This window comes from Geotrypetes seraphini, chromosome 2 (assembly GCF_902459505.1).
Source record: "Geotrypetes seraphini chromosome 2, aGeoSer1.1, whole genome shotgun sequence".
Taxonomy (NCBI): Eukaryota; Metazoa; Chordata; class Amphibia; order Gymnophiona; family Dermophiidae; genus Geotrypetes; species Geotrypetes seraphini.
In genome coordinates, this window is record NC_047085.1 from 233,452,770 (window position 1) to 233,479,399 (window position 26,630).

The 26,630-nt window shown below is 43.3% G+C and overlaps 1 protein-coding gene across 2 annotated transcripts in view; it reads right to left on the reverse strand.

The window, feature by feature from the left end:
- Positions 1 to 26,630, reverse strand: part of TTC26 (tetratricopeptide repeat domain 26) — a 155,477-nt gene that overhangs the window by 123,792 nt on the left and 5,055 nt on the right. For both annotated transcript variants that reach the window (XM_033933397.1, XM_033933396.1), the window contains exons 2-5: positions 19,218 to 19,355; positions 16,291 to 16,383; positions 12,579 to 12,693; positions 942 to 991 (exon numbers count right to left, since the gene is read on the reverse strand). In XM_033933397.1, coding sequence (XP_033789288.1) covers positions 942 to 991; positions 12,579 to 12,693; positions 16,291 to 16,383; positions 19,218 to 19,355 — 396 coding nt within the window. The remainder of the gene's footprint in view (positions 1 to 941; positions 992 to 12,578; positions 12,694 to 16,290; positions 16,384 to 19,217; positions 19,356 to 26,630) is intronic.

Consider the following 26,630-nt stretch of genomic DNA (forward strand, 5'->3'; position numbering starts at 1 on the left):
AGAATGCGGCTTAGTTTGTCCACCAGAAAATTTTTCTCTCCTTGAATGTAAACAGCCTTCAGAAAAATGTGAAGAATTGCCCAAGTCCAGATCTTTTGAGCTTCTTAGCAAAGGAGAAGAGATCCTGTTCCTCCCTGCTTGTTCACGTAGTACATAGTACATATTGGGAAATATAAAATACTAGTCTGGAGGGCAAGAATGCTGGCTATCTCTATTTCTAAAAACACATGGGGATGAAGGGGGTGTTGTTGATTAGTAGTTTGGACTCTTATTCGTTGTCATATTTATTTATCATTACAGTTGTTTTTTTGTATTTATTTATTTCAGTATTTATGCACTGCTTATAGCACTAAGCGGTTTACATTCAGGTACTCAAGTATTTCTCCCTATCTGTCCCAGTGGGCTTACAAACGACTAACGTACCTGTTATACTTTTTCTACAGTCCTGTTTGATAATTAGTCTAGCCACTGATTGCTAGACTAAAAAATTGAATAAAAAAGATTTTAAAAATAGACCATTCCAGTATTTTTGATGTGTGGTTTGTGACTACTTTTTGGGGAACTCTAGATCCACAGATTGCAGTAAGGTTACAGAGAATGGCTTATGAATAGAGAACTTGTTCAGAGGCAATTAGGAACCCAGTTGGCATAATTACAAAGAAATAATTACAATGATTTTTAAAATCCTTAAGCAGCCAAGGATGTAACCTCTATTGGGTGTTAGGGTAGAAGTAAATGACAGCAATAAAAGAATATCTGCATTTTGGCATTAACACATACCCATTAATGCCCTTTGATAAATGGGCTTCTAGGCATTATTCATAACTGAAAAGAAATCACAGTTCTTACTAGACAGGAACTGTCTCTTGATTTTCAGTCATTTTGCTGTCAATTCTACATTACATAACTAAAACTATTGCATATTTGCAAGAAGGCAATACCTTGTGTGCCAAGTGGAAGAGTAGTCTATTCTGCAAGCGACTTTTGGGAGCTAAAAGATAAAAACATTCATTTATTTAAAAGAAAGCATGAAACACAATCACATAGTATGCATAACTTCTAACCAAATATTAGTCAATAGTTCTCTGCTGGATTCTGTTCGGTGTGGATCACAGATCTGCATGTAAACTAACTAGCCAATTAGGATTCCATATGCTAGGGAGCTCTTAATCGAAAGAGAAAAGTATCCAAAAACCGGCCTAAGTCAGCACTTGAACGATCATCAGGCAAAAACGTCCAAGTGCCGATAATGAAACCGGGTTTTGGACGTACTGTATTTATAAACGACCTATGCCTTCATAGTGCCGCTGAACGACCAGAGCTAAACGGGGCGTGTCAGGAGGAGCGTCGAAGGCGGGAGTGGGGCAGGACATGGGCTGGCTTAGATTTAGTCGTACTGCATGTATAACCGAAAGTTATACAGCACAGGATTGACGGAACTTGGATGTTGTGACTTAGAACATTTAAAACATGGTCTAAGTCACAAAAACCCACCAGATAAGCATGCAAACACATAATACAGACCCCCCACACATTACCCCAGTGATCACCAACCCCCCCATAAAAATATTAATCGCAACTTGAAAATTGTGCCTCTAGAACATCATCTGGCAGCCTGGCATATGAAAGCCTAGTCGTGCTGCACAGAGGCGTCTTAAGCCGTCTTGGGGGTGGGTTAGGGACCCATGGAGAAAAGGACCCATGCCCATAAGCCCCTGTAATCACTGCATTGATATTGAAACATGTGCACTCCCTTTTACACCCCCAAAACCCTTTTGTATTGGCATATAAGTGGCTCCTGCAGCCATAAGGGCTATTGGGGTGGTAGATAAGTGGGTCTAGGGGATTCTATAGGTGGTTCGGGGGGCTCACCATGACCTATAAGGGAGCTGTAGTGAGATGATGGCATGGCACCCTTTTTGTGAAGTTCACTCTTTAGGTGCCACTATTTAGGTGCCATGTCTGGGTGTTCAGTCCATCACTTTGCAGATCCCTCCCACGTCCAACAGGGCTTGTTCTAGGCGTTTTTGACTTGGACGAAAAGTTGGACGAAAATGTGGTATAAAGATAGACGATTTAGCAGCTTGGACGATCAGATCAGCAGGACGTATACTTAGACGATTTTCGAAATGAAAAAAAATTTGGACATATTGTTACTTTGGACAACTTGCAACTTAGATGAAAATGGACTTAGACGCTCCTTTCGATTATGTCCCTCCAAGTGTTCAATCCCTTCTTGCAATCCAAGAGTTGCAGAAATCCAAACACTTTTCTGAGCATGTTCTCCTCTTACCTTAGAGAGTGAGTTAGAGCCCTCTACAGTTCAGTCTCAAAGCCAAGCAACCATACTGGGACCAATTCAGGACAAATAAGGGGACACGGGGACCTCCCCAGCAACAAATAATTTCTGTTAAGAGCAGCTCTGCAAAATAAAAAAACAAGTAATAAACAGGCAAAATGCAATACAAAAAAGACACTAAAGAACACAGAACTAACCTGCTGTGTGCAACAAGCACCCACATGAGACATCCTTCAATTAAACATAATCACAGAAGTGGAAAACTCCCCACATGATCCGTCAACTGGCTAGAAAGTCTTTAAGCCTGCAAGGAGAATAACCGAGGCAGAAACAAGTAGGTTATTCTAAACAACTGAGCGTACACAGACGGCAGGTCATATAGAATCCTTCAGGGATTAACAGAAAGAAGATTATCAAAGCTAAAAATCTAATCATCCATTCTGTTACATCCCTTCTGAATTCCATATAATAGGTGACCTACCAAAGCAATGGTAGCAACTGGGAAGGGACAGAAGAACCTGCCCTCAACACCGAGGTCCCAAAAGTGGCATCAGAGTGAGCCGTCACAGCCACTCAGTAAAACCAGGTAAAGGTATGAAGAGAGGACCAAGTAGCCGCCTGTAAAGTTCACAGCAAGACTTTTAGTCAAGTGAGCCTTAAGAGAAACTGGCAGCTGCTTGATGGGCGATGAAAGTCAAGGAAATGGCCAGGTGAATCCATCAAGCGATCGAGGACTTGGACAGTGAGGTACAGCAGTCAGGACAAAGAGGTGATCAGACAGCCGGAAATCATTAGTCCTCTCCAAATAGTGGAGCAAGACCCTCCTGACATCCAACTTGTGCAAAATCTGATCCTTTCATTCCTATCCTGATTGCCATGGAAAGTGGCAACCACCTTCGGTAGAAAGGAAGGTACAGTATGGAGAATACCACCTGAGTCCATAATTAGGAGAAAGGGTTCCCTGCAAGAAAGAGCCAGAAACTCCAAATATGCCATGCTAAGACAATGGCAACCAGAAAGACAGTCTTGATCTTCAGATCCAGAAGAGTAGCATCCTTCAGTGGCTCAAATTGGGCTTCTCCAAGGCCCTGTAGATTTATGTTGATTCTATGAAAGGAAAGGATGATGCAAGGGAGGCCACAAACGAAGCACCCCATCTTATTTAATATTTTCATCAATGACCTAGAAGAAGGAACATCCAGTGAGATCATCAAGTTTGAAGATGACACAAAGCTATGCCGGGCAATCAGATCGCAGAAGGATAGCAAGGAGCTCCAGAGTGACTTGTGTCAGTTAGAGAAATGGACGGAGAAATGGCAGATGAAGTTTAATGTGGAAAAGTGCAAAGTAATGCATTTAGGCAGAAAGAACAAGGAACACGAGTATAGAATGTCAGGTGCAACTCTGGGTAAGAGCGAACAAGAAAAGGACCTGGGTGTACTGATAGATAGGACCCTGAAACTGTCGGCACAATGCACAGCAGCGGCAAAGAAAGCAAATAGAATGTTAGGCATGATAAAAAAAGGAATCACGAGTAGATCGGAGAAAGTTATAATGCCGCTTTATAGAGCAATGGTCAGACCACACTTGGAATACTGTGTCCAACATTGGTCTCCCAACCTAAAGAAGGATATAAAACTGCTGGAGAGAGTGCAGAAACGAGCAACAAAGCTAATAAAAGGTATGGAGAACTTGGAATACGAGGAACGACTTAAGAGACAAAATAGAGCAGGAAAAAAAATTATTTACAATGTCCAATGTGACACGGACAAGAGGACATGGACTGAAGCTAAGGGCGGACAAGTCCAGGACAAATATCAGGAAGTTCTGCTTCACACAACGAGTGGTGGACACCTGGAATGCTCTCCCAGAAGAGGTTATTGCGGAATCCACCGTTCTAGGATTTAAAAGCAAACTAGATGCACATCTCCTTACGTGAGGCATAGAGGGATATGGGTGACTAAAATTACACCAGGTGTACACCTGGCTGGGCCTCCGCGTGTGCGGATCGCCGGACTTGATGGACCGGAGATGGCAGTTCTTATGTTCTTATAAATCTGGTTACATCTGGATAAGCAGTAAGTGAAAGCCTCTGCGTGCTCTGAAGCACGAAAGGCCTGCAATCTGAACTTTAAGAGAGGCTACTGTTAAACCCTTAAATTGGAGTCCTCTCAGGCTCCACCTGGTCCTTAGCACTGTTGGAAAGCCTTCCAGGCTTTTGGCATAAGAAGCCATAGTAGAAGGTTTCTTTGACCACAAAAGCGTCAAGAGGACTACATCTGAGCACTCAAGAGCCATGCCGGAAGACTAAAGTGCTGTGGATTCTCCATGGGCACCAGACCCTGACCGAGAAGGTATCCAGGAAGAGGGAAGTTGAGCTTCCTGTCCTGCTGAAGACTGACGAGATTTGCAAACCACAGATGACGAGGCCAGTCCAGAGCAACTCGAATCACAAAGCTTGGATGTGTTGCTATCCGGTGGATGATCCGACCACCAGAGGCCACGGAGGGGACACAAAGGAGCTTGTGAGATGGCCAGGGCTGAACAAAGGCATCCAGCCCTAAGTTTCCAAGCTCTGTTCTGAAGAAGTGCCTGACCCTTGAGTTCTCTACTGACACCATCAAGTCCATCTAGGGCCGACCCCAGCGCTGTACGATCAGACAGAAACACTTTGCGTAAGAGGGGCCATTCTCCCAAGTCCAGGACTTGTCAACTGAGGCAGTCTGTCAACTCCCGCTATGTGTGCCGCCAAAAAAGACAGAAGACATAACTCTGCCTAGTGAAATAGTATGCAGCCTCCTGGCCCAAGGAAGCGCTTCTTGTGCCCCCTTGATGAATTATATACACCACCACCATGGCATTGTCTGAGAACCGACTGTAACCCCCCAAGGATCCTTTCCATGTGACTGGGGGTGGGAAATGCAGCCTGTGCCCTGAAACCTGGGGAAGTTTCACTCATGACGCTTACTGCCTGCGTTTAAATCTTTGACAAGGTGGGTGGGTAAGCAAACTCCCAGGAGAATGGACCCCAAGTCCAAGAATGGTGGCACACAGCAGGTGAGCTCCACAGATCCACTAAAGTTTCTCCATGAAGCCCGGACTCGTGGGACTGCGTCTTTTCCTCCAACAGGGGACCACCAGAAAGGGTTCTCAAGGCACTGAAGCCACTGAAAAAGACAAACTTTTACTGAAAAATAAGAAAAATATGCACAGCATATTTACAAGAGTTTTGCATGGATTGCTTGCAGCAGGTGGCTCTAGCTCTCACTCTAATGGGGGGGAGCATGTGCTCAGAACTGTGTTTGGATTTCTGCAACTCCCGGATTGCGGGAAGGGATTGAACACCTAGCGTATGGAATCTGGAAGGGACATAACAAAATTACATAGTAACATAGTAGGTGATGGCAGATAAAGACCTTAATCCTGTCCTTTTGATCACTTTCTCCTCAACAATGAATTTCCTGTCTTATTACTTCTCTTTCTTCTTCCCCTCTTGAAGTCAGTCAATTTGTACCTCTGCTTAATCTTTTGTAAACCGCATAGAACTTCACGGTAATGCGGTATATAAGCTGTTATTATTATTATTATTAATCCGTCCAGTTTGCTCATTAGTTATAACCATTAAAAATACATGATTAAATTAACTTGTCTCTTCATTGATATTTCTGGGTCACAGACTGTAAAATCCACCTGTCCAAAAGGTGAAGTTGCCATCCAAGCTCACTCCAGCCTATCCAACCATCATGTTTGCAGGATATCTACTATAAAGTCTGGCCAGTAACATCTTCATGTTCCAAGTTAGTGGAGATCCCATTGATGCCTTCCCCTGCCCATCCTACACCAAATTGCCACATAAGAGACACAGACTATGTAAGTCTGCCAGTACCGGCCTAAGCTCTTTAATTTACATCCTTCATTTTCTAATTAGAGATCTTCTATGTTTATACCACACTTTTTTTGAATTCCATCACTGTTTTCCTCTCCATATTGTGTGAAGAAATATTACCTCAGTTTGTTTTAATTCTACTTACTTAGTAGCTTCATTGCATACTTCCCTAGTCCTAGCATTTTTGGAAAGAATAAACAAGCGATGCTCATCTAACCTTTCTACTCCAATCAGAATTTTATAGACCTCTATCATATCACCCTGAGTCGTCTCTTCTCCAAGCTGAAGAGTTCTAGCCACTATAGCCTTTCCTCATACAGAAGTTGTCCCATCCCTTTTATCATTTTCATCACCCTTCTCTGTACCTTTTCTAATTCCGCTATATCTTTTTTGAAATATGGCGACCAGAATTGCACACAGTATTCAAGGTGCAACTGTACCATAGAGATAGAAGGGCATTATAACATTTTCATCTTTGTTTTTCATTCCTTTCCTGATAATTCCTAACATTCTATTTGCTTTCTTAGTCACCACTGCACAATGAGCTGAGGGTTTTTTAAATATAATATCCACTGTGCGATTCTGGGAGTCCTTAAACACTGCGCCTCCATCATTAGGGAGGTTCATACATTGGGTATCCTGCGTCATACTAGAATCCACCTTAGGGTTTCAATGTATCCTGGATGACACCTAGATCCTTTTCCTGGGCAGTGATTCCTAACGTGGAACCCTGCATTATGTAGCTATATTTTGGGTTCCTCTTTCCTAGGTGCATCACTTTGCACTTGCTCACATTAAACATCATCTGCCATTTTGATGCCCAAATCTTACAGTCTCACAAGGTCCTCATGCAATTTTTCATAATCTTCTTGTGATTTAACAACTTTGAACAACTTAGTGTTATCAGCAAATTTAATGATCTCACTATTTATTCCCATCTCTAGATCACAGATAAATATGTAACAACATTAAATCTATAAAACAAAAGTTCTTCATAATAATCTCTTTGTGACCAATATATCAGAGATCTAATGGCCATATGACCAATAGCCATGTGACCAAATGGCACTGTGCAGTGGCAAACCTAGGGTATGTGACACCCAGGGCCGATCGTTTTTAACACCCCCACAATATAAAAAAATATTTTTAGTAATTTTATTTATTTATATAGCCCCTCCTCCCCAAACATCTCAGAACATGTTACAGTTTAACATTCACAGTGTTACAATATAACATTACATAGGGTTACAACCTCTCCAACTCCATGCTGGCGCTGAGGTGTAAACAAAATTAACAAAAAAGACATTTCTTCTCTCTGGTAGGTCCTAGCTCATGCTTGCTAACACCAGCTGTGGGAGGATATACATTTCAAACCTGACATATTATAATCACAAAATAGAAAATACAATTATTTTTCTACTTTTTGCTGTCTGGTCATTTTATTATTCAAATCATGTTGGTTCTGGGTTCTGGTTTCTGTTTGTCTTCTGTTAACTCGCTCACCAGGTTCTCCTGCCCATTTGATGCTTTAATTTTTCTCCGTGCCATCTCTGTACTTTCCCTTCCACTGCCATATCCAACATTTCTGCTTCTTTTCCCACTGTCTACCATCTCTTTCTCTTTTCCTGCCTTGTACCCTGGGTCAAATCTCTCTATTCCCCTCCTTGCATCATCTCTCCATTCCTCCCCTCCATTATCAGGTGCAACATTTCTTTCTCTTTCCCCATGCATCATCTCTCCCTGACCTCCACCCTATGTCCAACATTTCTCCTTATCTCTTCTCCATGCATGCTTCCCTCCCCTCCACCATATGCAGGATTTCTCCCTCTCACCCCTTTCTACCTCTTTGTTGCATCTCCCTTCCTCTTCTCCAGCCCATGTCCATTGATTCTTGCTCTCTCTGCTCTACCCCCATGTGCAACAGCTTTCCATTCCTCCCTCCTATCCCCCTATACAGCAGCTTTCCATCCCTCCCTCCAATCCCCTTATATAGCAGTTTTCCATCCCTCCTATCAATCCCCCTGTATAGCAGTTTTCCATCCCTCCCATCCCTTATGCAGTACCTCCAGATCTGACCGACCCCCCACCGTGAGATTTGACATTCCTCCAACGGCAGCAGTATCATCAAATGGACTGTTTGCGGACTGCTCCACCAGGGCTTCTGTGATGTCATCAGTAATGTGGCAGAGGAAAAGCCCCAGCGGACCAGGCCACAAGAAGCCTGTTTGCCATCACCACTGCTGCTGTTTAAGAAGGCAGGCTCAGGGTATGTGAGTTTTCTCTTTGTTGGCAGCCTTAACTTGCTGCTCTGCTGGCATCGGGCCTTCCTCTCTGCCAGTCTCACCTACTTCCTGCTTCCACGAATGCAGGACCCAGCAGAGAGAAAGCTGACACCGGTAGAGAAGCAAAGTTCCTGGCCCATGATGCCAACTCTAGGAGCACCCCTTCATGGTCTGCACTCAAGGTGGACTGCGCCCCCCCCCCTTTGGTACGCCACTGGCACTGTGAAAATATCCTTATAACCAACATATATCAGTTAACTAATGGCCTTATGACCAATAGTAGATGTGTCCATTATATAGGGTGCCCACAAAAACACTCCTTGATTTTAAATGGTTACAAAATCAAAACTTATTGGAATATGTTTATAAATAAGATGACGGCAAATACAAATCCCAAAAAACACGGTTAGCAAGATCTTACACAATCGCTTGCACTTTCACCCTTATAAGCTGCAATTGGTGCAGAAGTTACAACGTTCAGACAATGCAACGCAACAAAATGACCAGGTGTTTCTCAAGTGGCCCCCCGAGCTCACTGGACATTACTGTTTGTGACTTTTTCCTTTGGGGGTATGTAAAAGACAGAGTGTACATACCTCCACTACACGCATCACTGAAGCTATAAACGCGATCACGCCGGATATGCTTCGGAGAGTCTGGTCCGAGCTCAATTATCGCATCAATGTTTGCCAAGTAACAGGTGGGGCGCACATTGAGTGTATGTAATCAACACATACCATATGAAAATCAAAGGTGAAAGAATATTCCAATAAATTTTGGTTTTGTAACCATTTAAAATCAAGGAGTGTTTTGGTGGGCACCCTAAAACCATATAACCAAAAGGTACTATGACAAAGAATGATTTTGATCTCTGTTTTTAAAATTTATTATGAGTATTTTTATTTTAAACAACTTAGAACTTTGGATAGTGTGGTATATAAATGTGTAAATAAAAGTAGGTATGCCCAATTATCCTATGATCAATAGTCTGTACACCAAGATCTTGGATTTTTGCCAGTCATCAACTGCTTTTGCTCAATGGCACAGGGCACTGTCATTCTGAAACATGGTAGTCACTTGGGCAAAGTTTCTCTGATAATGGAATCATGCACTTCTGCAGTATTTCATGAATCACTTAGCATTTACCACATTTTGTAGAGGTCTTGACACAACATCCTGTCATATATCTCCAAGGCATTATGTTCAACAGATACATTCAAACACCCTGACTTGCATTCTTCACCTAGCAATCACCTTACATACAGTAGGTGTGAGCCTAACTTCCAAAAAGGCAGACAGTGCTTTCACCACTGAAAAGAACCTATTCCCGCATCTCACAAGTCCATTTAGAGTACTTCTTTGCTCATGCGACAATGTACCTCTGTCAACAACAGTTTCTTTTATATCCCCTCAATCAACATTCCACTGTAGATGAAGAAATTGCCACTCCACAGAGTAGCTGAAGTGAACTTGCAATCAGAATTATATAACCAATGGGCTGAAGTTGGAGCCACTTTTGTTGCAAGATACAATTCTGCTTAAACTTTACGATTTGCTAAACAGAGGACAATATAAATGCATATCTAACATAAAAAATTAGTTGTATTTGAAAGAGAAGTGAGCACTGAAACACAATGAATGATGTTCCACCATAAATAGTAAATACAAAATTGGTATTATTGCCAAAATTAATTACCATCCTAACGTAAACAACTACTTGGCAACTAAAGTTTGCAGAGACCAGTACGGGAAGCACAATATTTAAAGTGAAACAAAACAAGCCTCAGAAATAGCAAGCTGAGAACAGAGACCAGCTAGCATTTGGTGTATTGGCTTTTCACTGGCAAATTGTTGTTGCATCTCCAGCTTCCTTCTTTCCTGAAGCAGCAAAATTTAGCGAAACAAGGCCCTTGGGAAGATTGTGACTGGTTCTTCTGGCTCCATTTGGATTACAAATATTCATTTTGGGACAGCGTGATTTTTTTGCCACGATTGGATCCTTTGCAGCCATACAGATGTGATTCTTTGGAGATAAGTACTGCTGGAGTTTCTTTTTTGTAACATGTTGCTATTGATTTTTGCTCTTTGTTTTCACCTTTGTTTACCATGACTAAGTTTGGGGCATTTTTGTAAACTTTGATTGCTCAACTGGTTGGTACAAGCACAGGTTTTTCTCATTAGCAGTGTTAGCCTGCTGAGTTTTTTTTTACTGTGCTTTCCCTTCCAGTTAAGAGGAGCCAAAGATTTGAGCACTTTGGAGCCTTTCTAAGGCTCATTGGTCTAGCTGGGCTGTGTTCTCAGCTTGCTAGTTCTGAGGCTCGTTTTGTTTCAAGTTAAAAATTTTGCTTCCCATACTGGTCTCTGCAAACTTTAATTGCCAAGTGGGTGCTTATGTTGATGTTCCACCATAACATCTACTATTATGTAGAAAAACTGCATATTGAAGTTTCAAAACAGCAGTAAGCTGTAGTGCTGCTTGATTCACCAATTCATTTTGGTGAATTGATTCAAATCGATTCGTTTGCTGGAAAAATCGGATCCACCAATTCAGCGAGTCCTGACAATACCTCTGAGCCTCCTAAAGCAGCAGCAGCAACAGTGGTGCCTGGCGGACAGAGGCAGCGCTCTGAACAGGCTTCTCCTGGCATGTCTCTGCTGCGTCACTGATGACATCACTGATAACGCGGCAGAGAGAAGCCCTTGTGGGCAAGCTGCGAGCAGCCTGTTCAACGCTGCTGCTACCTTAGGAGGCCCGAAAGTTGAGGTCTCACGGTGGGGAGGGGGTTGTCACTCAGGAAGTGCTGCACAGAGGGATAGGAGGGATGGAAAGCTGCTGCACAAGGGGATGGGAGGGAGAGAGGGAAAACTGCTGTACATGGGAGGGATAGAAAATTGCTGCACATGGGAAGAGAGGAGAAAGGAAGAATTGTTGGACATGGGGTGGAGAAGATGAAGGGAGAGATGCAACAAAGAGGTAGAAAGGGTAAGAGGGAGAAATCTTGCAAATGATGGAAGAGAGGGAGACATGAATGGAGACAGAGAAATGTTGAACATAGAGTGGAGGGCAGGGAGAGATGGTGCATGGGGAGAGAGAAAGAAACATTGCACATGATAATGGAGGGGAGGAAGGAAGAGATGCTGCATGGAGGAGAATAGAAAGGTCTGACCAGGGCATAAGGGGTTAGAGGGAGAGAGAGAGATGAAAGACAGTGGGAAAGAAACCGAAATGTTGGATATGGCAGTGAAAGGGAAAGTACAGAGATGAAAGATGAATGGTGAGCACGGAGAAAGAACAAAACGTCAAATGGGCAGGAGACCCTGGTGAATGAGTTAATAGAATCAAACAGAAACCAGAGCCTGGGACCAACATAATTTGAATAATAAAATGACCAGACAACAAAAGGTAGAAAAAATAAATTTTATTTTCTGTTTTGTGATTATAATATGACAGATTTCAAATGTGTATCCTGCCAGAGCTGAGCATGAGCATGAGCTAGGACCTACCAAAGAGAGGAAAAGTATTTTTCGTTTTGTTTACACTACAGCACCTAGTGGGGTTGGAAAGGGTAAAGGGGGTGGGATGGATGAAGAGGCTACAAAAATAAACCCGCCAGGTCATTTGAAAAAAAACCCCAATTGGGCAGGAAAAGTGAATCAAATCAAATCAAAAAATCAATTCAATAGGCCAAATCAAATCGAATCAAATTTTTTTCCCCTGAATCAGGCAGCACTAATGAGCTGCTTATTGCAGACTTGCACCCCACTATGGCAACTAGGAATACCTCAATAAGGCTGTGGATGATGCAGCTCAGTGAAACCATCCTCAAAAGGCCAGGAAAGCCAACAGATCTAGCAACCAAACCCTAAACTTCTATATGGAAGTGCTGCTGCTGGGCCAATAGGTTAACCTTTATTTTCTTCACTGTTGAAGTTCATCCAGTATTTGGCTTTAATACTTGCTATTGGTGTTTCTATTTTAAAATGAATAAGGAGAAACCAGTACACTCAACAGATTCAAGGCATGGCTGTATAATCCAAGCCAACCCAACTACTAAGAATGGAAATTATGATGCCCACACAAAGAACAGATCAGTTATATCAAAAGTCTCACCTTTAGTAGCTGCTTCTTCTGCCTCCTTATACATTCCCAAGAAAAAGTAAGTGCAAGCCAAGTTCACCCAAACATCAGGGTTGCATACCTCACGTTTGCTAATAGATTCATACTCCTGAAACACATAAGATCACATCGTATTTATAATATGTGGCAAAGAGAGAGGAAAGAAAAGTGAAAAACAACATAGAAAAATCTTCAGCTTTTACTCTTTCCTTGTTTACTAAGTTATAATGCTCAATGGAGTGTGAATGGGTGGAAGAGCATGTGGTGTATGAATGATAAAACTACAGCCCTCATCTAATGGGAAAAATTTATCAGGCCCTTGGTGATGCATTCTGTTATGTACTGCATTGGATACAATTTGTATCATACTTAATGTCAGAAGTTTGAATTTACTTGAAAAGTTACACCTATTAAGGAGGCAGCTCTCCTTAAGGCTAAAGGACTGTTTATCCAGTAGACTCACTTGAAGATTCTGAACCATAAAAACTAAATTGGATAATTCTATAAAATAGGTGTCAAACTTGAGAGTTAGAATACAAAACCCTATCGTTTCAGGACCACTAAACAAAATTACTGATATCTATGCATTTCATAGTAACATTAAAAAAGAATGCTCTCACGGAGGCTATCATACCCTCCAGGGTTAGACAAGTTCCTACTGAACAAGGACGTACGCTGGTAAGGCTAATCTCAGTTAGGGCACTGGTCTTTGACCAAAAGGGCCGCTGCGTGAGCGGACTGCTGGGCGTGATGGACCACTGGTCTGACCCAGCAGCAGCATCTCTTATGTTCTTAAGAATAAAATACAAGTCTTGGTTAAGACTAGAGGGGCTAACTTTATGAAGCTCATAAATAATCCTCTGTTCTGTGTAAAGTAGCTGGAGATCTAAATCACCTCCTCTCCAACGGGATTTGAGAGTTCTGAATACAAAAAAAAATCTAATATCTGTTGATAGACGTTTTTCTATGCAATCGTTGACGAATGGTATGGATTTGACATTTCTGAAGATACAACTCAATTATTCTTGTTCTCACTCTTTATTTACACCCTCTTTTATGAAGCCATTCTAGGCTTTTTTATCATTGGCTGGGGCAGTAATAGCTCCAAAGCTCATAGAATTCCTATGAGTATCAGAACTAATACTGCCCCAGCTGGCGATTAAAAAAAAGCCTAACGCAGCTTCATAAAAGGGAGCCTTATTTATTTAACAGACTTATATCCTGACTAAAACCTAAGCAGGTCACAAAGTACATACATACGATATAATCCTATATAATAAAACGCTTGCCGCGCATGCACACTCATACCTGTGTGATCTGTGATCCGTAGGTCCGTGGCCAACGCTCCCTCTCTCTCAGACCGCAAGGTGATGTGCGATCTTGCCGGCTCTGGCTCCCTTATTTTAAAGTTCACAGCGGCGGTGGTGGCTCCTCTCCCGGCTCCCTTACACTTAGAGCGCCTCCTGCCCCCCCCCTCTCTGGGACGAACCAAGAAATGGAGCCGGGCCAGCCTCCACGACAGACCAGAGGAGTCCTTTGCCGCCCCCCCTTCCCTTCCCACGGACCCGATGTCATCAGGGACGTGCCAGAGTAAATCAGGGCAGTAGAAGGACCCGAAGCAGCGTGTGAAGACTGCTGCACACGCTGCTGGTATCACCAGGTTCGTAGTCGGGCCCACGGGAATTGAAGGGGGAGTGGCAAGGACTCTCTATCCGAGTAAAGAACAAACTCTGGGGAGAACGGCAGAGGCCGGGCCTGTACTAACTCCCATGGACAGAGGGAGCAGGAAGAGGTGCTGATGGACAGGGGGGTGGAAAAATGAAAGGAGGCCTACTGCTGGACAGAGGGAGCAAGAAGAGGTGCTGATGGACAGAGGGGAGGTAAAACAAAGGGAGAAGGGCTGCTGCTGGATAAGGGGAGCAGTGAAGGGGTGGTGGTGGACACAGGGGAGGTAAAAAGAAGGGAGAATGGACAGGGGGATCACGCAAGGGGTGGTGGTGGACAGCCAAAAGAAAGAAAGACAGAAATACAGAAAGCGGCTAAGGAGACACAGAGAGAAAGAAATAAAGACAGACACACACATATATTCTAGCACCCGTTAATGTAACGGGCTATAAAGCTAGTTGCATAAAATATTAAATAATACTATTACAAAGGAATATTCATCCTATATCTCTTATTTCCCTAAAAACAGTGTTCTTTGTCTAAAAAAAGTTTCTTCAAACAAAGCTGTAAAGAATTTTGGTTCTAGCTTCAGCCAGAAGGTTGTTGCTGCATAAGCTGGGCTGGACAGAAGACAGATAAAGTATGTGTTGGGGTGAGGAGAGACTCCACACTTTTTGCATGAAGGTTAATTGTACTGTAGTTTGATGTGGCGCTTCGGCTCAAAGGAGCCTGGGGGTGGCCGCCTATTAAAAATGGACAGTTATGTGGTGGAATGGGCAAGCATTAGCCATTACATTTTCCTCCCATTGCTTCGGATTTACTAGTTAGGGTTTCATTGATAAGATAGGGACTTAATCCAAGAGCAGAGGTTTTATGAGTGGCTATATAAAATCACAATTGGATGAACCAGAACACAAACCAGATAAGACAAATATGGGATAATATATTGATCTAAATATGTGTTTTGTGCTGAGGTCACTGGAAAACAGGAGTAGGCCTTCTCTCAGGGCACTAGAAGTAATTGATAAGCTCTGTTGAAGGTCAGAGAAGATAAACCAGGGGTGGTAGCTTAGCTTTATGAAGTTCCATTGTTTTAATGTGTGCCCAGTCTGGTCTCCAGAGCCCTGTGGCAGATAAGGTTTGGTTTTAAATCTGGTTGCTGTAGAGATGGACTTTTTCTTCTTACTACAGAGATTACATTCCAGGAGGGGGGCGCTCCCTCTCCCTTTTTTGCAGAGTAAAGTTAGAAATACTAATTGGATATACAAAATGCATATATAATGAATTAAATTTTAGTAAACTATTAAAATATAAATGTAGGAACTTTAGATTAGAATATAATTCCCTCAAAAATGTACTGGAGGATTTATATAGGAAAAGTAGATTTTGTGGGAGTGGGTTGGCCACTCCCCTTCTCTTTCACTGAGACAAAGGATCTCTCAGTGCATGCTGCAAAATCATTCAGTAACATGGGAGCAGCAGTTTGACTTTTAAGGGAATGATTTAAAGTTGTGTGTATGAATAAGTATATTGCAATACTTTTTCTTTATTTCCTTCTGTATTTTTATAAATGATGTAAGCTAGTATTAAAATGTAACTTTTAGAAATTCTTGTGTGAGGGGGAAAGACACACCCCAAATATGCATGCAAGCCTTATATGGTATCAAGTATTCTTGACCAATTATATGTCATATATCAGGGAAGTTGCATTTATACTATCTGACTTGTAATGTGCCTCCAAGATTTCTGTTAAATTTAATAAACAATATTTGATTGGAAATATTTGTACAATTATCATTATTCCAGTGCATCTATGAGCAGGGTAGAACCAAAACTCTGTTCAAGTTCCAGGAGAGGCTAATTCTGATTAAACTGGAAACCCAAAGAAGAAGAAAACTGCTGGGCCAAAATTCACTACACGACAAAACTCACCACATACTACAAAATGTTATGGCTATAAGGTAAAACTAAAACTGACACTCAAACAAATAAAAACAATCATCTCCAAGCTATTCAGATATACTATAGAATTATCCACTACCTCCATTGATCTTTTGTAGTCCCCCAAGTGAAAAGAACAGTAACCAATCCACATATCTGAGTCTTCATCTCCTTCTCCCAGCTGACGTTTGAACTGAAACAAAAGACAGAAAGTAAAGTTGCTTACTTGTAAAAGGATTGTCTGTAGACAGCAACACACACATCTGGATGATATCAGACAACAATGCCAACAAAGATAGCTCTCTCAGACCTAAGAAAAAAACTAAATCAGTGCTTGTCAATCTTTTTGTGGCCATGATCCCATGATAGTAGCCAGATAAAACTGCAACACCCCCTGGAGGTGAAGAATAATGATGCTATGGAGAGCCCACCCAGCTTGTGACCTCAAATGTGGGTTTTCTTATCCCATTTGGAGTTCTGACTCACAATTGGGAAGAAGACCTAAATGCTCTTCAAACAAAGACCCAGATTCACTAACCTTTCCGATCCAATCCGATCCGTGGGCAATCCGTGGCAGGCTAACCGATTCACTACCAGTCCGTATGCAAATCAACGCAATTGGAGGCACACCCCACATTGACAACACGGATCACTGCAGAGCGATCCAGACACATGCTCAGACCGCACAAGTGAGATCAAAACAAAGGGGAGGGGGGTTTCATATAGGAGGCCACTGTAGCTCCCATTTTGGATTTGTTGCTTGACTATTATTCACAAGTCCATACAGCCCCGCTTTAAATTGCTGGTTAATAGCTCAGCACTTATGCTGATATGTTTTTGCAGTCCCAGCGGTGGATTTTGGCTGCATTGGCGAGTTGCCCGGGTCTCTCCCTCTACTCTTTTGCTCCTTCTTTTCCAGCCTACTCATCACATTCTCATTGCTGGAGCTGTAGCAGGTTTCTGGGAGCACCTTTTTGACTTCGCGAGCCTGTGGTTTTAACCTGTGGGTTTAAAGCGGGGTTGCACTGCAGCATATTCTGGAACAGAACACACTGTAGTGCAGCCCCATTTTAAAACCACAACCACGGGCTCGAAGGGCGGCAGAGAGCAGGTTTGCTTCTTTCGGAGTCCAGTTCCCCCTATGTATGCTCCGCTTTTCTGATATGGAGGGTGGGTAGGTGTAGTGCACTGTCAGTCCAGAGAGGCAGGGCGGCAGAGATGTGAGCGAGTGATCCTCAGCAGTCGCTTCTTTTTTGATCGGCCAGCCCAGTCGGTGTTCTGGAATTTGTTTAGTGAATCAAGGCCCTTCCTACTTTGCATGCCATTTCCCCTCATTTGCATGCGTGGATCAGATCGGGTGCAGATATACTCGAGAGGAAGGTTAGTGAATCGGGTCGAGTCACAAAGTGATCAGGACACGATCGGTGGGCTTAGTGAATCTAGCCCTAAATATTATTTTTTCGGAGTGCTCATGGGACTGCCCATAAAGCTGTTATTTTACAATTTCCCTTAGTCTAGTACAGAATTTAGTAGCTGACTCTCCTGATACACAGCATCCTACAATCTACAGAGCATCTCATTACTGGTATGCAACTACTGCATATACTCAAATATAAGCTGAGATTTTTGGGTCAAAAAATGGCCAAAAAATGTGGGTCTCAGCTTATATGCATGCCAGTGCCCCCCCGCCCCCCCCCTCCTGAACCTATTGCAGGCCTGCACTGGGCCTACCGTAAAACCTGGTGGGTCAGTGGTGGGCCGGGACAGGAGGAATCCCTCCGCCTCCTATCCCGGATAATTGTGCCTTCCTTTACCTCCCTCCTGCCTCCTCCACATACCTTTTACAATCCCTGGTGGTCCAGCGGTAAACTGGAGCAGGAGCGGCTTTCCCACGCTCCTGCCCCGTGGAGAGCCACTAGTGACCACTAGTGATTGGCTGCCACAAATTCTCCAGATCACACCAGACTCTAAGGAAGCATTGAAAAGATGACACAACGGAGCCACCAGAACCTCTCTGAGTTCCTTGAGTACCCTGGGATGTATCTCGTTAGGTCCCATTCCCTTGTCTATTTTTAATTTAGCTAGCTCCTCACAAACACCGTCTTCAAAACATTCATAAGCACACACAGTCAGTAATTTTATGTTCTATTTTTGCTCATAAAATGTGACCAACTCTGGGAAAAGATGAATAAAGTCTCCAGAAACACAAAATGAAGTTTTAATGAATTCTGTTAGAGCAAACAATTTGTAATGCAATAATCCAAACCCTGTCCTTTTATGTGAAAAAATAAAAAAGTGAATAAGTTCAAACATGTAACTTTTTCAGTCTGCTTATGGACTCATGACATGAAAAATTTGCCACTCTCAACATTGCAAATTACTGACTTTAGTCATCTTTTCCCAGAGATTGGTGTCTTTTCTTGACACTTTTCATTTCAATGATATGAAATGAAGTGAAAAGTATCAAGAAAAGTGTGGAATAACTTGTAAGTTTCATGGCTACACATCATTCTCTTCTTGGTTAGGCTGAGAACTTTTCAGCAGCCCCTCATATCTGCGAACAAAGCTGCTAGTGAATCTGCACACAATTGTCCCTTAGCCTAAATAGCCTATATAAACTATTTTATTTTTGCAGTTTCATTCCCATTGTGCTTTCAGTCTCTTTTGTGATTCTGAAGTATTAAACTAGAAAGCACTATCGACATTCATATTTCAATGAATTTTTGAGAAAGATCATCACACTTTAAGAAGAAAAAGATGAATGGGGACAAGGGTTAAGGGATTGCTCAAGTGAAGGGGCTCAGCAATAGGGTGGGGTGACTTGGGTATTCTGGGGGACACTGTCATTGTGAATATTGAATCAAACATTGATGTACTTGAGCAAAAATGGAGGATAAAGATTCACAATAAATTAAAAAAAGGGAAAACATGTTGGTTAATAAACTTCTAGTACACCGGTGTAGTAACTCCCACTGTCCTAGTTCCCTATTCTGTGCAGCAGGATCTTATACTTGTCTCTTTCATTACCTCCAACAAAGTGATAGCACCAGTAAAGTCTCTTTGTATCAACAGATCTTCTAGCTTTGGTATCTTTTTGCCTTTTTTCTTACGTTTATCGCTCTGCTGCTGGTCGCCACCCACAGCAGGCTTTGCTCTTGAAAGCATCTGTTCAGATAAAATAGAAATAAGAATATTAATAGGACTCCTAACCTAGCTGCTCCCCAGAAATATTGTGGATCCCTCTATTTGCAAGCATACCTGAATGCACGCACTGCTTTGATACTGCAGGTGGTATATATATATATATATATTTTTTAAAGTATTTCTGACCCAAAGATTTAGATGTATAGCTACAGAGAGCATCTGAACATCATGGTTTGAGCATATAGGCCTGGATTCTGTACAACTGCGTCCTGATTGTAGGCAGCTGTAGGCGTCCTACAGCTGTCTAGTCAGCCAATCTGGATGCATGCTTTTTAAAAATACTCCCCAGGCAGGCTGACTATATTGAAAGCGCCTCTGGGGCCCTACACGTTTCCCTAGAAAAGCGGGAGACACTTACAATGTAAGTAGAAGTGGCCGCTATACCTAATTGCGGCAAGGGATCTCCCTGCTGAGATTAGTATAGCGGCCGTGGCTGCCAGTCTCCCCCCTAAACAAATGAGGCAGGAGGGTGCCCAACCCCTCCTGCTGGTAGACCCCTACCCACCCCCGACGATCACGGCAGGAGGGTGCCCAACCCCTCCTATCCGATGACGCCACCCTTTTCCGAAGATCACCGGCAGGAGGGTGACTTCCCACTTGCTGTCAGCTCATGGGTTCACCAGAGAATGACACAGTGACAGAATTTGTTCCCATCCCCATGGATAACCATGTGTCATTATTTAGTGTCTATCTCAACCTCAGTCCTTCTACACCACATTCTTCAATGCAAGGCTTGAGAATCAGTGGTGATGCCCATTCATCTTCCCTCTCTCCTTAAAGAATGACACGGAGATGGTTTCCCATGGTTAACCATAAAGACGGAGACAAATTCTGTCCTAGTGTCTTTGTTTTCTGCTGAGCAGAGAAGTTATCTTTTTGTTTCCTCTTCATATGCCGTTCGGTGTGTATCATATGCATTTTTAACATACATATATCATACGCATTTATTTTCTACATGTATTAAATTGGTGCCTTCCCATATTAAATTTATTTTCTATTTATTTTAATTGCCAGTATAACTACAAGGTGTGCTTTTAGACCTCGGCCTAGTAGCCTCCTTCTCCTATGTGAGGATCCTCATGTCGGTGGCTTTTCTCTCGGGGGTCGCTTTCCTCCCTATGATTTTTAGTCTTTCAGTTTTGAAGCGACGTCAAGGATTGCCAACTCCAGCATGGAGGTTCAAATTCATAGCCATACTCCAAGGCCGTCAACTTGAACATCCAGATCTACCTCAGCTTCTTTGGTGCTGCCACCATTGGGGGAACTGTGTAAGAAAGCTAAGCAGCAAAAGCACTGTTCCCCCTTCAATGTTGTGCACCTGTAGCAAAAAAACAACAGTCGGACTCTGAAAAGGCAAATTTTGTGCCGCCTACCACACAAGCATTCTCTTTACAGCAGCAAGCAAATTCTGTAACACCAACCATAAAAGTGCTCTTCTTCCTTCAACAGTCACCATATGTGAATACTGTATAGGCCCCTGATCTCCAAGATTATCTGAATATGCTGCTGTGGAATGGGCTAGTCAGGCTACTGCAGTCGCAATCTGTGCTAACTCCTGTCAACATGTCCCTTGCCTTGACTGGAGCTGAGCAAGGTAAGCGAGATACCGCAGACCGCCACTTTCAGACTCCTGCACTTTTGTCACATGCGATTAATGAAGGCGAAGAAAACACACACCTAACACCTGTGTCTATAGCCGTATCATCTTTGGGGGGTCAGAGCATATCTTCAGATTCTTGACACTCCTCTCGACAAGCTTCATGGTGTTCTCATCAACGCTCCTCACAAGGTCACCAATCAGCCTTCCTTAGGCTGCTACTAAGCCTTCCCTAATGTTTTATCCATTTATGTTACTTTCTCTATCATAATTGTAGTTCTACCTTCTTTCCTTAACCTCCAGTAAGTGATCATTTTGTATCAGTCTGGTTATGTGTTTTTTGCCTTAACTTTCTTTTTTTAATGTAAATTGCTTAGAAAATTTTTAATAAACTTTTTATCAAATTTTAAATAAAACTTGGAAACTTAGCAGTTCTACTTCTAGACATCATAGTGCAACCAGGCATTTTTTCAGGTGTTCCCACCACCGTTCCAGGTCTATGGGAAATTATGATGAGGACTATGATTCCGACTTGTCTCTTCCTGTTTCTAGCAGGTCTGACTACAATGATGCATTCTCAGATGGCAGTCTTTCAGATTCAGCTTCACTGCCTGATCAGACTCTACCACCTGCCATACTGTCCTTTATCAAGTACATTAGGCAAATAGCACAGGATCTTCTAATTAGAATGGAGTCTGAAACAGAACTCTTGGCAGAATACAGAGAGGCACTCGACTATAAAGAGTTGCCCAAACACTTTCTGAAGGTTCCTCTACACCAATATTTAAACTAAACTAAACTAAAACTTAGTTTTATAGACTGAGTCATCAACCTAGAGGAACTCGACTCGGTTAACAATAATGTAAAACATACTACATAAATTTGACAAGGAAAAATAGACTGAAATAGTTAATTTCCAAAATGTTTAGCAAACAAAAAAGATTTCAGAACTTTCTGGAATAAAGCAAAAGAGCCTAATCTTCTTAATGTAAGTGGTAAAGCATTCTAGAATTTGGTTAATTTAAAAGCAAAATAATAACTAAATCTCTTAAAGGTTTTGTTTTTACCACTGAGAGAGGGCAATGTAAATTTTAATTTTTTAAAACTTCTGGCAAGATGAGATCTATGAACATTCCAGTCTAAAGGAATCAAAGTGGCAAAAATGCCAAATAGGATCTTAAATGCAATACAAATGCACTTAAATTGAATTCTGAGATACACTGGAAGCCACAGTAATTTCTGAGCAGAAGGGTTACGTGATCAAATTTACTCTTACCGAAAATAAGTTTAGCTGCAGTGATCTGTATTAATTAAAGTCTCAGGGGGTACGCGGGTCGCCTTTTAGGGGGTACGCAGGCTCTCTCCCTGCCTGCACCCCCTCCTGAAGCCACTGATTCCTCCCTGCTACCCCTGAAGCCGACCCTGTCACCCAACACACTCCATTCTCACCCATCCCTGTGCTGCCGCTGCAGCAAAAGGGACAGGCCAGGCGCGTGAAGCGACTGCATGTGGCCAGCCCACAAGCCTTCCCCCAACGTCAATTCTGACATCAGAGAAGAACCTTCTCCCTGATGTCAGAATTGACATTGGGGGAGAAGGCTTATGGGCTGCCCACGCGCATTCGCTGCATGCACCTGGCCCTTCCATCTCTGCTGGGAGCCCATTCCAAACAAAACCCACCCTTTCCAGAAAGTAATATTTCCTTAGATTTCTTCTGAATCTATCCTCTTTCACTATCTCATTCTTTGCTACCTCATTCCATAATTTCTCCAATGTATTTATGCCATAGAGATATCTTAAATGTCTCTAGCATATCTCCCCTACTGCTTTTCTTCCAAATCAGATCTTTTAAGTCCATCCTCATTAGCTTTAGGATAAAAACCACTGACCGTAGCCACCCTCTGGAACAACTCCATCCTGTTCAAATCTTTTTGAAGGTACAATCTCCAAAACTGTACATAACATTCCAGATGAGGTCTCATCAGATACTCATACAGGGGCATTATTATTTTTCCCCCTATTGGCCATACCTCTGTGTACCCAAACATCTTTCTAGCCTTTGTTACATACCTTTTCTACCTGTTTGTCTACCTCAAGATCATCAGATACAATCACTTCAGGTCCCACTTTCCTGCACATAAGTATATTACCCTCTATACTGTCCCTCTCCCTTATCTCAAATGAATGAACCTATATTTTTTAAGCTTTACCGTATATACTTGAATATAAACCAAGATTTCTGGACCAAATAAATGGCTGAAAAATTAGGGTCTCAGTTTATATTTGGGTCAGCGCCCACCCACTCCTCTCCCGGACCTGTTGCAGGCCTCCATTGGGCCTGCCATAAAACCTAGTGGGCCAGGACAGCGTCCTGATCAACTCTAACAACTCCCACCTTCCCGATTAGTAAAAAGTGTACCTTTAAAATTCCTGGTGGTCCAGCAGTGAACCAAGGCAGGAGCAATCTTTCTACGCTCTTGCTCCATGCAGAGCTGCTATCTGAATGGTTGTCACGTGTTCTCATGGCAACCTCAGAGTTCTCGCGGTCTCGCGAGGTTGCCACGAAAACTCACGGCAGCTATTCAGATAGCAGCTCTGCAAGGAGCAGAAGCATAGGAAGATTGTTCCTGCCCAAGTTCACCGCTGGACCACCAGGGATTTTAAAGGTATACTTTTTACAAATCAGGGAGATGGGAGGGAGATGAGAGTTGTTAGAATCGGCTGGGATAGGAGGTGGGAGGGTTTCTTCTTGTCCCGGCCCACTTCTGAACCACCAGGTATGCTTTTTACTAATTGAGGAGGTGAGAGTTGTTAGAGTCCGCTAGGACAGGAGGGATCCTTCCTGTCCCGGCCCACCGTTGGACCACCAGGGCTAATGGCAGGCCCAGTGGAGGCCTGCAAGGCATCGGGAGATAGTAGTGACAGGGTGCAGTGCCTGCCAGGGGAGGGAGGGAGGGAGGTGGGATGGGTACAGAACCTGACAAGGCGTTTGAATATAAATTTCCTGGTTTATATTCGCCTCTACTATTTTTCCTCCTTTATGGGGGGTGAAAAAAAGTTACATCAGTTTATATTCAGGTTGGTTTATATTTGAGTATATACAGCAAATCTTAGCTGCCAAATCATTCTTCAAGCTTTGCCATATCCCTCCTTATCCACCATACTGAAAATGTTGGTATCATCTGCAAAGAGGCAAACCTTACCAGACTACCTTTCCACAATATTGTTTACAAAAATGTTAAAAAGAATCAGACCTGGTTGGGGAGGGGAGGTGGGGGTATAGCACAGTTACTTACCGTAACAGGTGTTATCCAGGGACAGCAGGCAGATATTCTTGACTGATGGGTGACGGCACCGACGGAGCCCCGGTACGGACAATTTTAGAGTGATTGCACTCTAAGAACTTGGAAAGTTCTGGTAGGCCGCACCGCGCACGCGCGAGTGCCTTCCCGCTCGACAGAGGCGCGCGGTCCCCAGTTATGATAAGCCAGCTAAGAAGCCAACCCGGGGAGGTGGGAGGGACGCAAGAATATCTGCCTGCTGTCCCTGGATAACACCTGTTATGGTAAGTAACTGTGCTTTATCCCAGGACAAGCAGGCAGCATATTCTTGACTGATGGGTGACCTCCAAGCTAACAAAAAGAGGGATGGAGGGAAGGTTGGCCATTAGGAAAATAAATTTTGCAAAACAGACTGGCCGAAGTGTCCATCCCGTCTGGAGAATGCATCCAGACAATAATGAGATGTAAAAGTATGAACTGAGGACCAAGTAGCAGCCTTGCAGATTTCCTCAATAGGAGTGGAACGGAGGAAAGCTACAGATGCTGCCATTGCTCGGACTCTATGGGCCGTGACAGAACCTTACAGTGTCAGTCCGGTCTGAGCATAACAGAATGAAATGCACGCTGCCAGCCAATTAGACAACGTACGTTTAGAAACAGGACGTCCCAATTTGTTCGGATCAAAGGACATAAAGAGTTGGGGAACTGATCTGTGGGGTTTCGTACACTCTAGATAGTAAGCAAGAGCCCTCTTACAATCCAAAGTATGAAGGGCCTGTTCCCCAGAATGAGAATGAGGTTTCGGAAAGAAGACAGGCAGAACAATGGATTGGTTGAGATGGAATTCAGAGACAACCTTAGGAAGAAACTTTGGATGCGTACGCAGAACCACCTTGTCATGATGAAAGACCGTAAAAGGTGGATCTGCAACTAGTGCATGTAGCTCACTGACCCTCCTGGCAGAGGTAAGAGCAATAAGGAAAAGTACCTTCCAAGTGAGAAACTTGAAAGAAGTGGTAGCCAAAGGTTCAAATGGAGGCTTCATTAAGGCGGAAAGAACCACATTGAGATCCCAGATAACAGGAGGGGCTTTAAGAGGTGGTTTCACATTGAAAAGACCCCGCATGAACCTGGACACCAGGGGATGAGCTGAGAGAAGTTTTCCATGAACCGGCTCATGAAAAGCAGCAATGGCACTGAGGTGGACTCTGATGGAAGAAGACTTAAAGCCAGAGTCAGACAAAGAAAGCAAATAATCCAACAATGTCTCCACTGCCAGGGAAGTTGGATCAAGATGATGAAGAAGACACCAGGAAAAAAAATCTTGTCCACTTCTGATGGTAACATTGTAGAGTGGCTGGTTTCCTAGAGGCATCTAGAATGGAACGAACAGGCTGAGACAAAAGAGTATCATGAGAGGTCAGCCAGAGAGATACCAAGCTGTCAGGTGCAGAGACTGGAGGTTGGGATGTAGAAGGGTCTCCTGATGCTGTGTAAGCAGAGAAGGAAACAGAGGAAGAAGAAAAGGTTCCCTGGAACTGAGTTGAAGTAGAAGGGAGAAGCAATGTTGCCTGGGCCACCTCGGAGCAATCAGAATCATGGTGGCTCGTTCCCTCTTGAGCTTGAACAAGGTTCTCAACATGAGAGGCAGAGGAGGGAAAGCGTACAGGAACAGATTGGACCAGTCGAGGAGAAATGCATCCGCTGCCAGACGGTGAGGAGAGTAGAGTCTGGAGCAGAATAGGGGCAGCTGGTGATTGTGAGGAGCTGCAAAGAGGTCTATCTGAGGAGTGCCCCATTGAGCGAAGATAGACTGTAGAGTGAAAGGATCGAGTGTCCACTCGTGAGGCTGGAGAATTCTGCTGAGCTTGTCCGCTAAGGAATTCTTTTCTCCCTGAATGTAGATAGCTTTCAGGAATAGATGGTGATTTATGGCCCAAGTCCAGATCTTCTGGGCTTCCTGGCACAAGAGGCGAGAGCCCATCCCACCTTGCTTGTTGATGTAGTACATCGCCACTTGATTGTCTGTGCACAGCAGGAGGACCTGAGGAAAGAGAAGATGTTGGAAGGCCTTGAGGGCATAAAACATCGCTCTGAGTTCTAGGAAATTGATGTGATGCTTCTTTTCCTGGGCTGTCCAAAGACCTTGAGTTTGGAACTCGTTCAAATGAGCTCCCCATGCATAAGGAGAGGCATCGGTGGTGATGACTAGTTGATGAGGAGGTAGATGGAACAGAAGACCTCTGGATAGATTTGAGGATACCAACCACCATTGTAGAGACTGACGAAGAGATGATGTCACAGATATGTGTCGTGAGCAAGGATCCGTCGCTTGGGACCACTGAGTAGCAAGGGTCC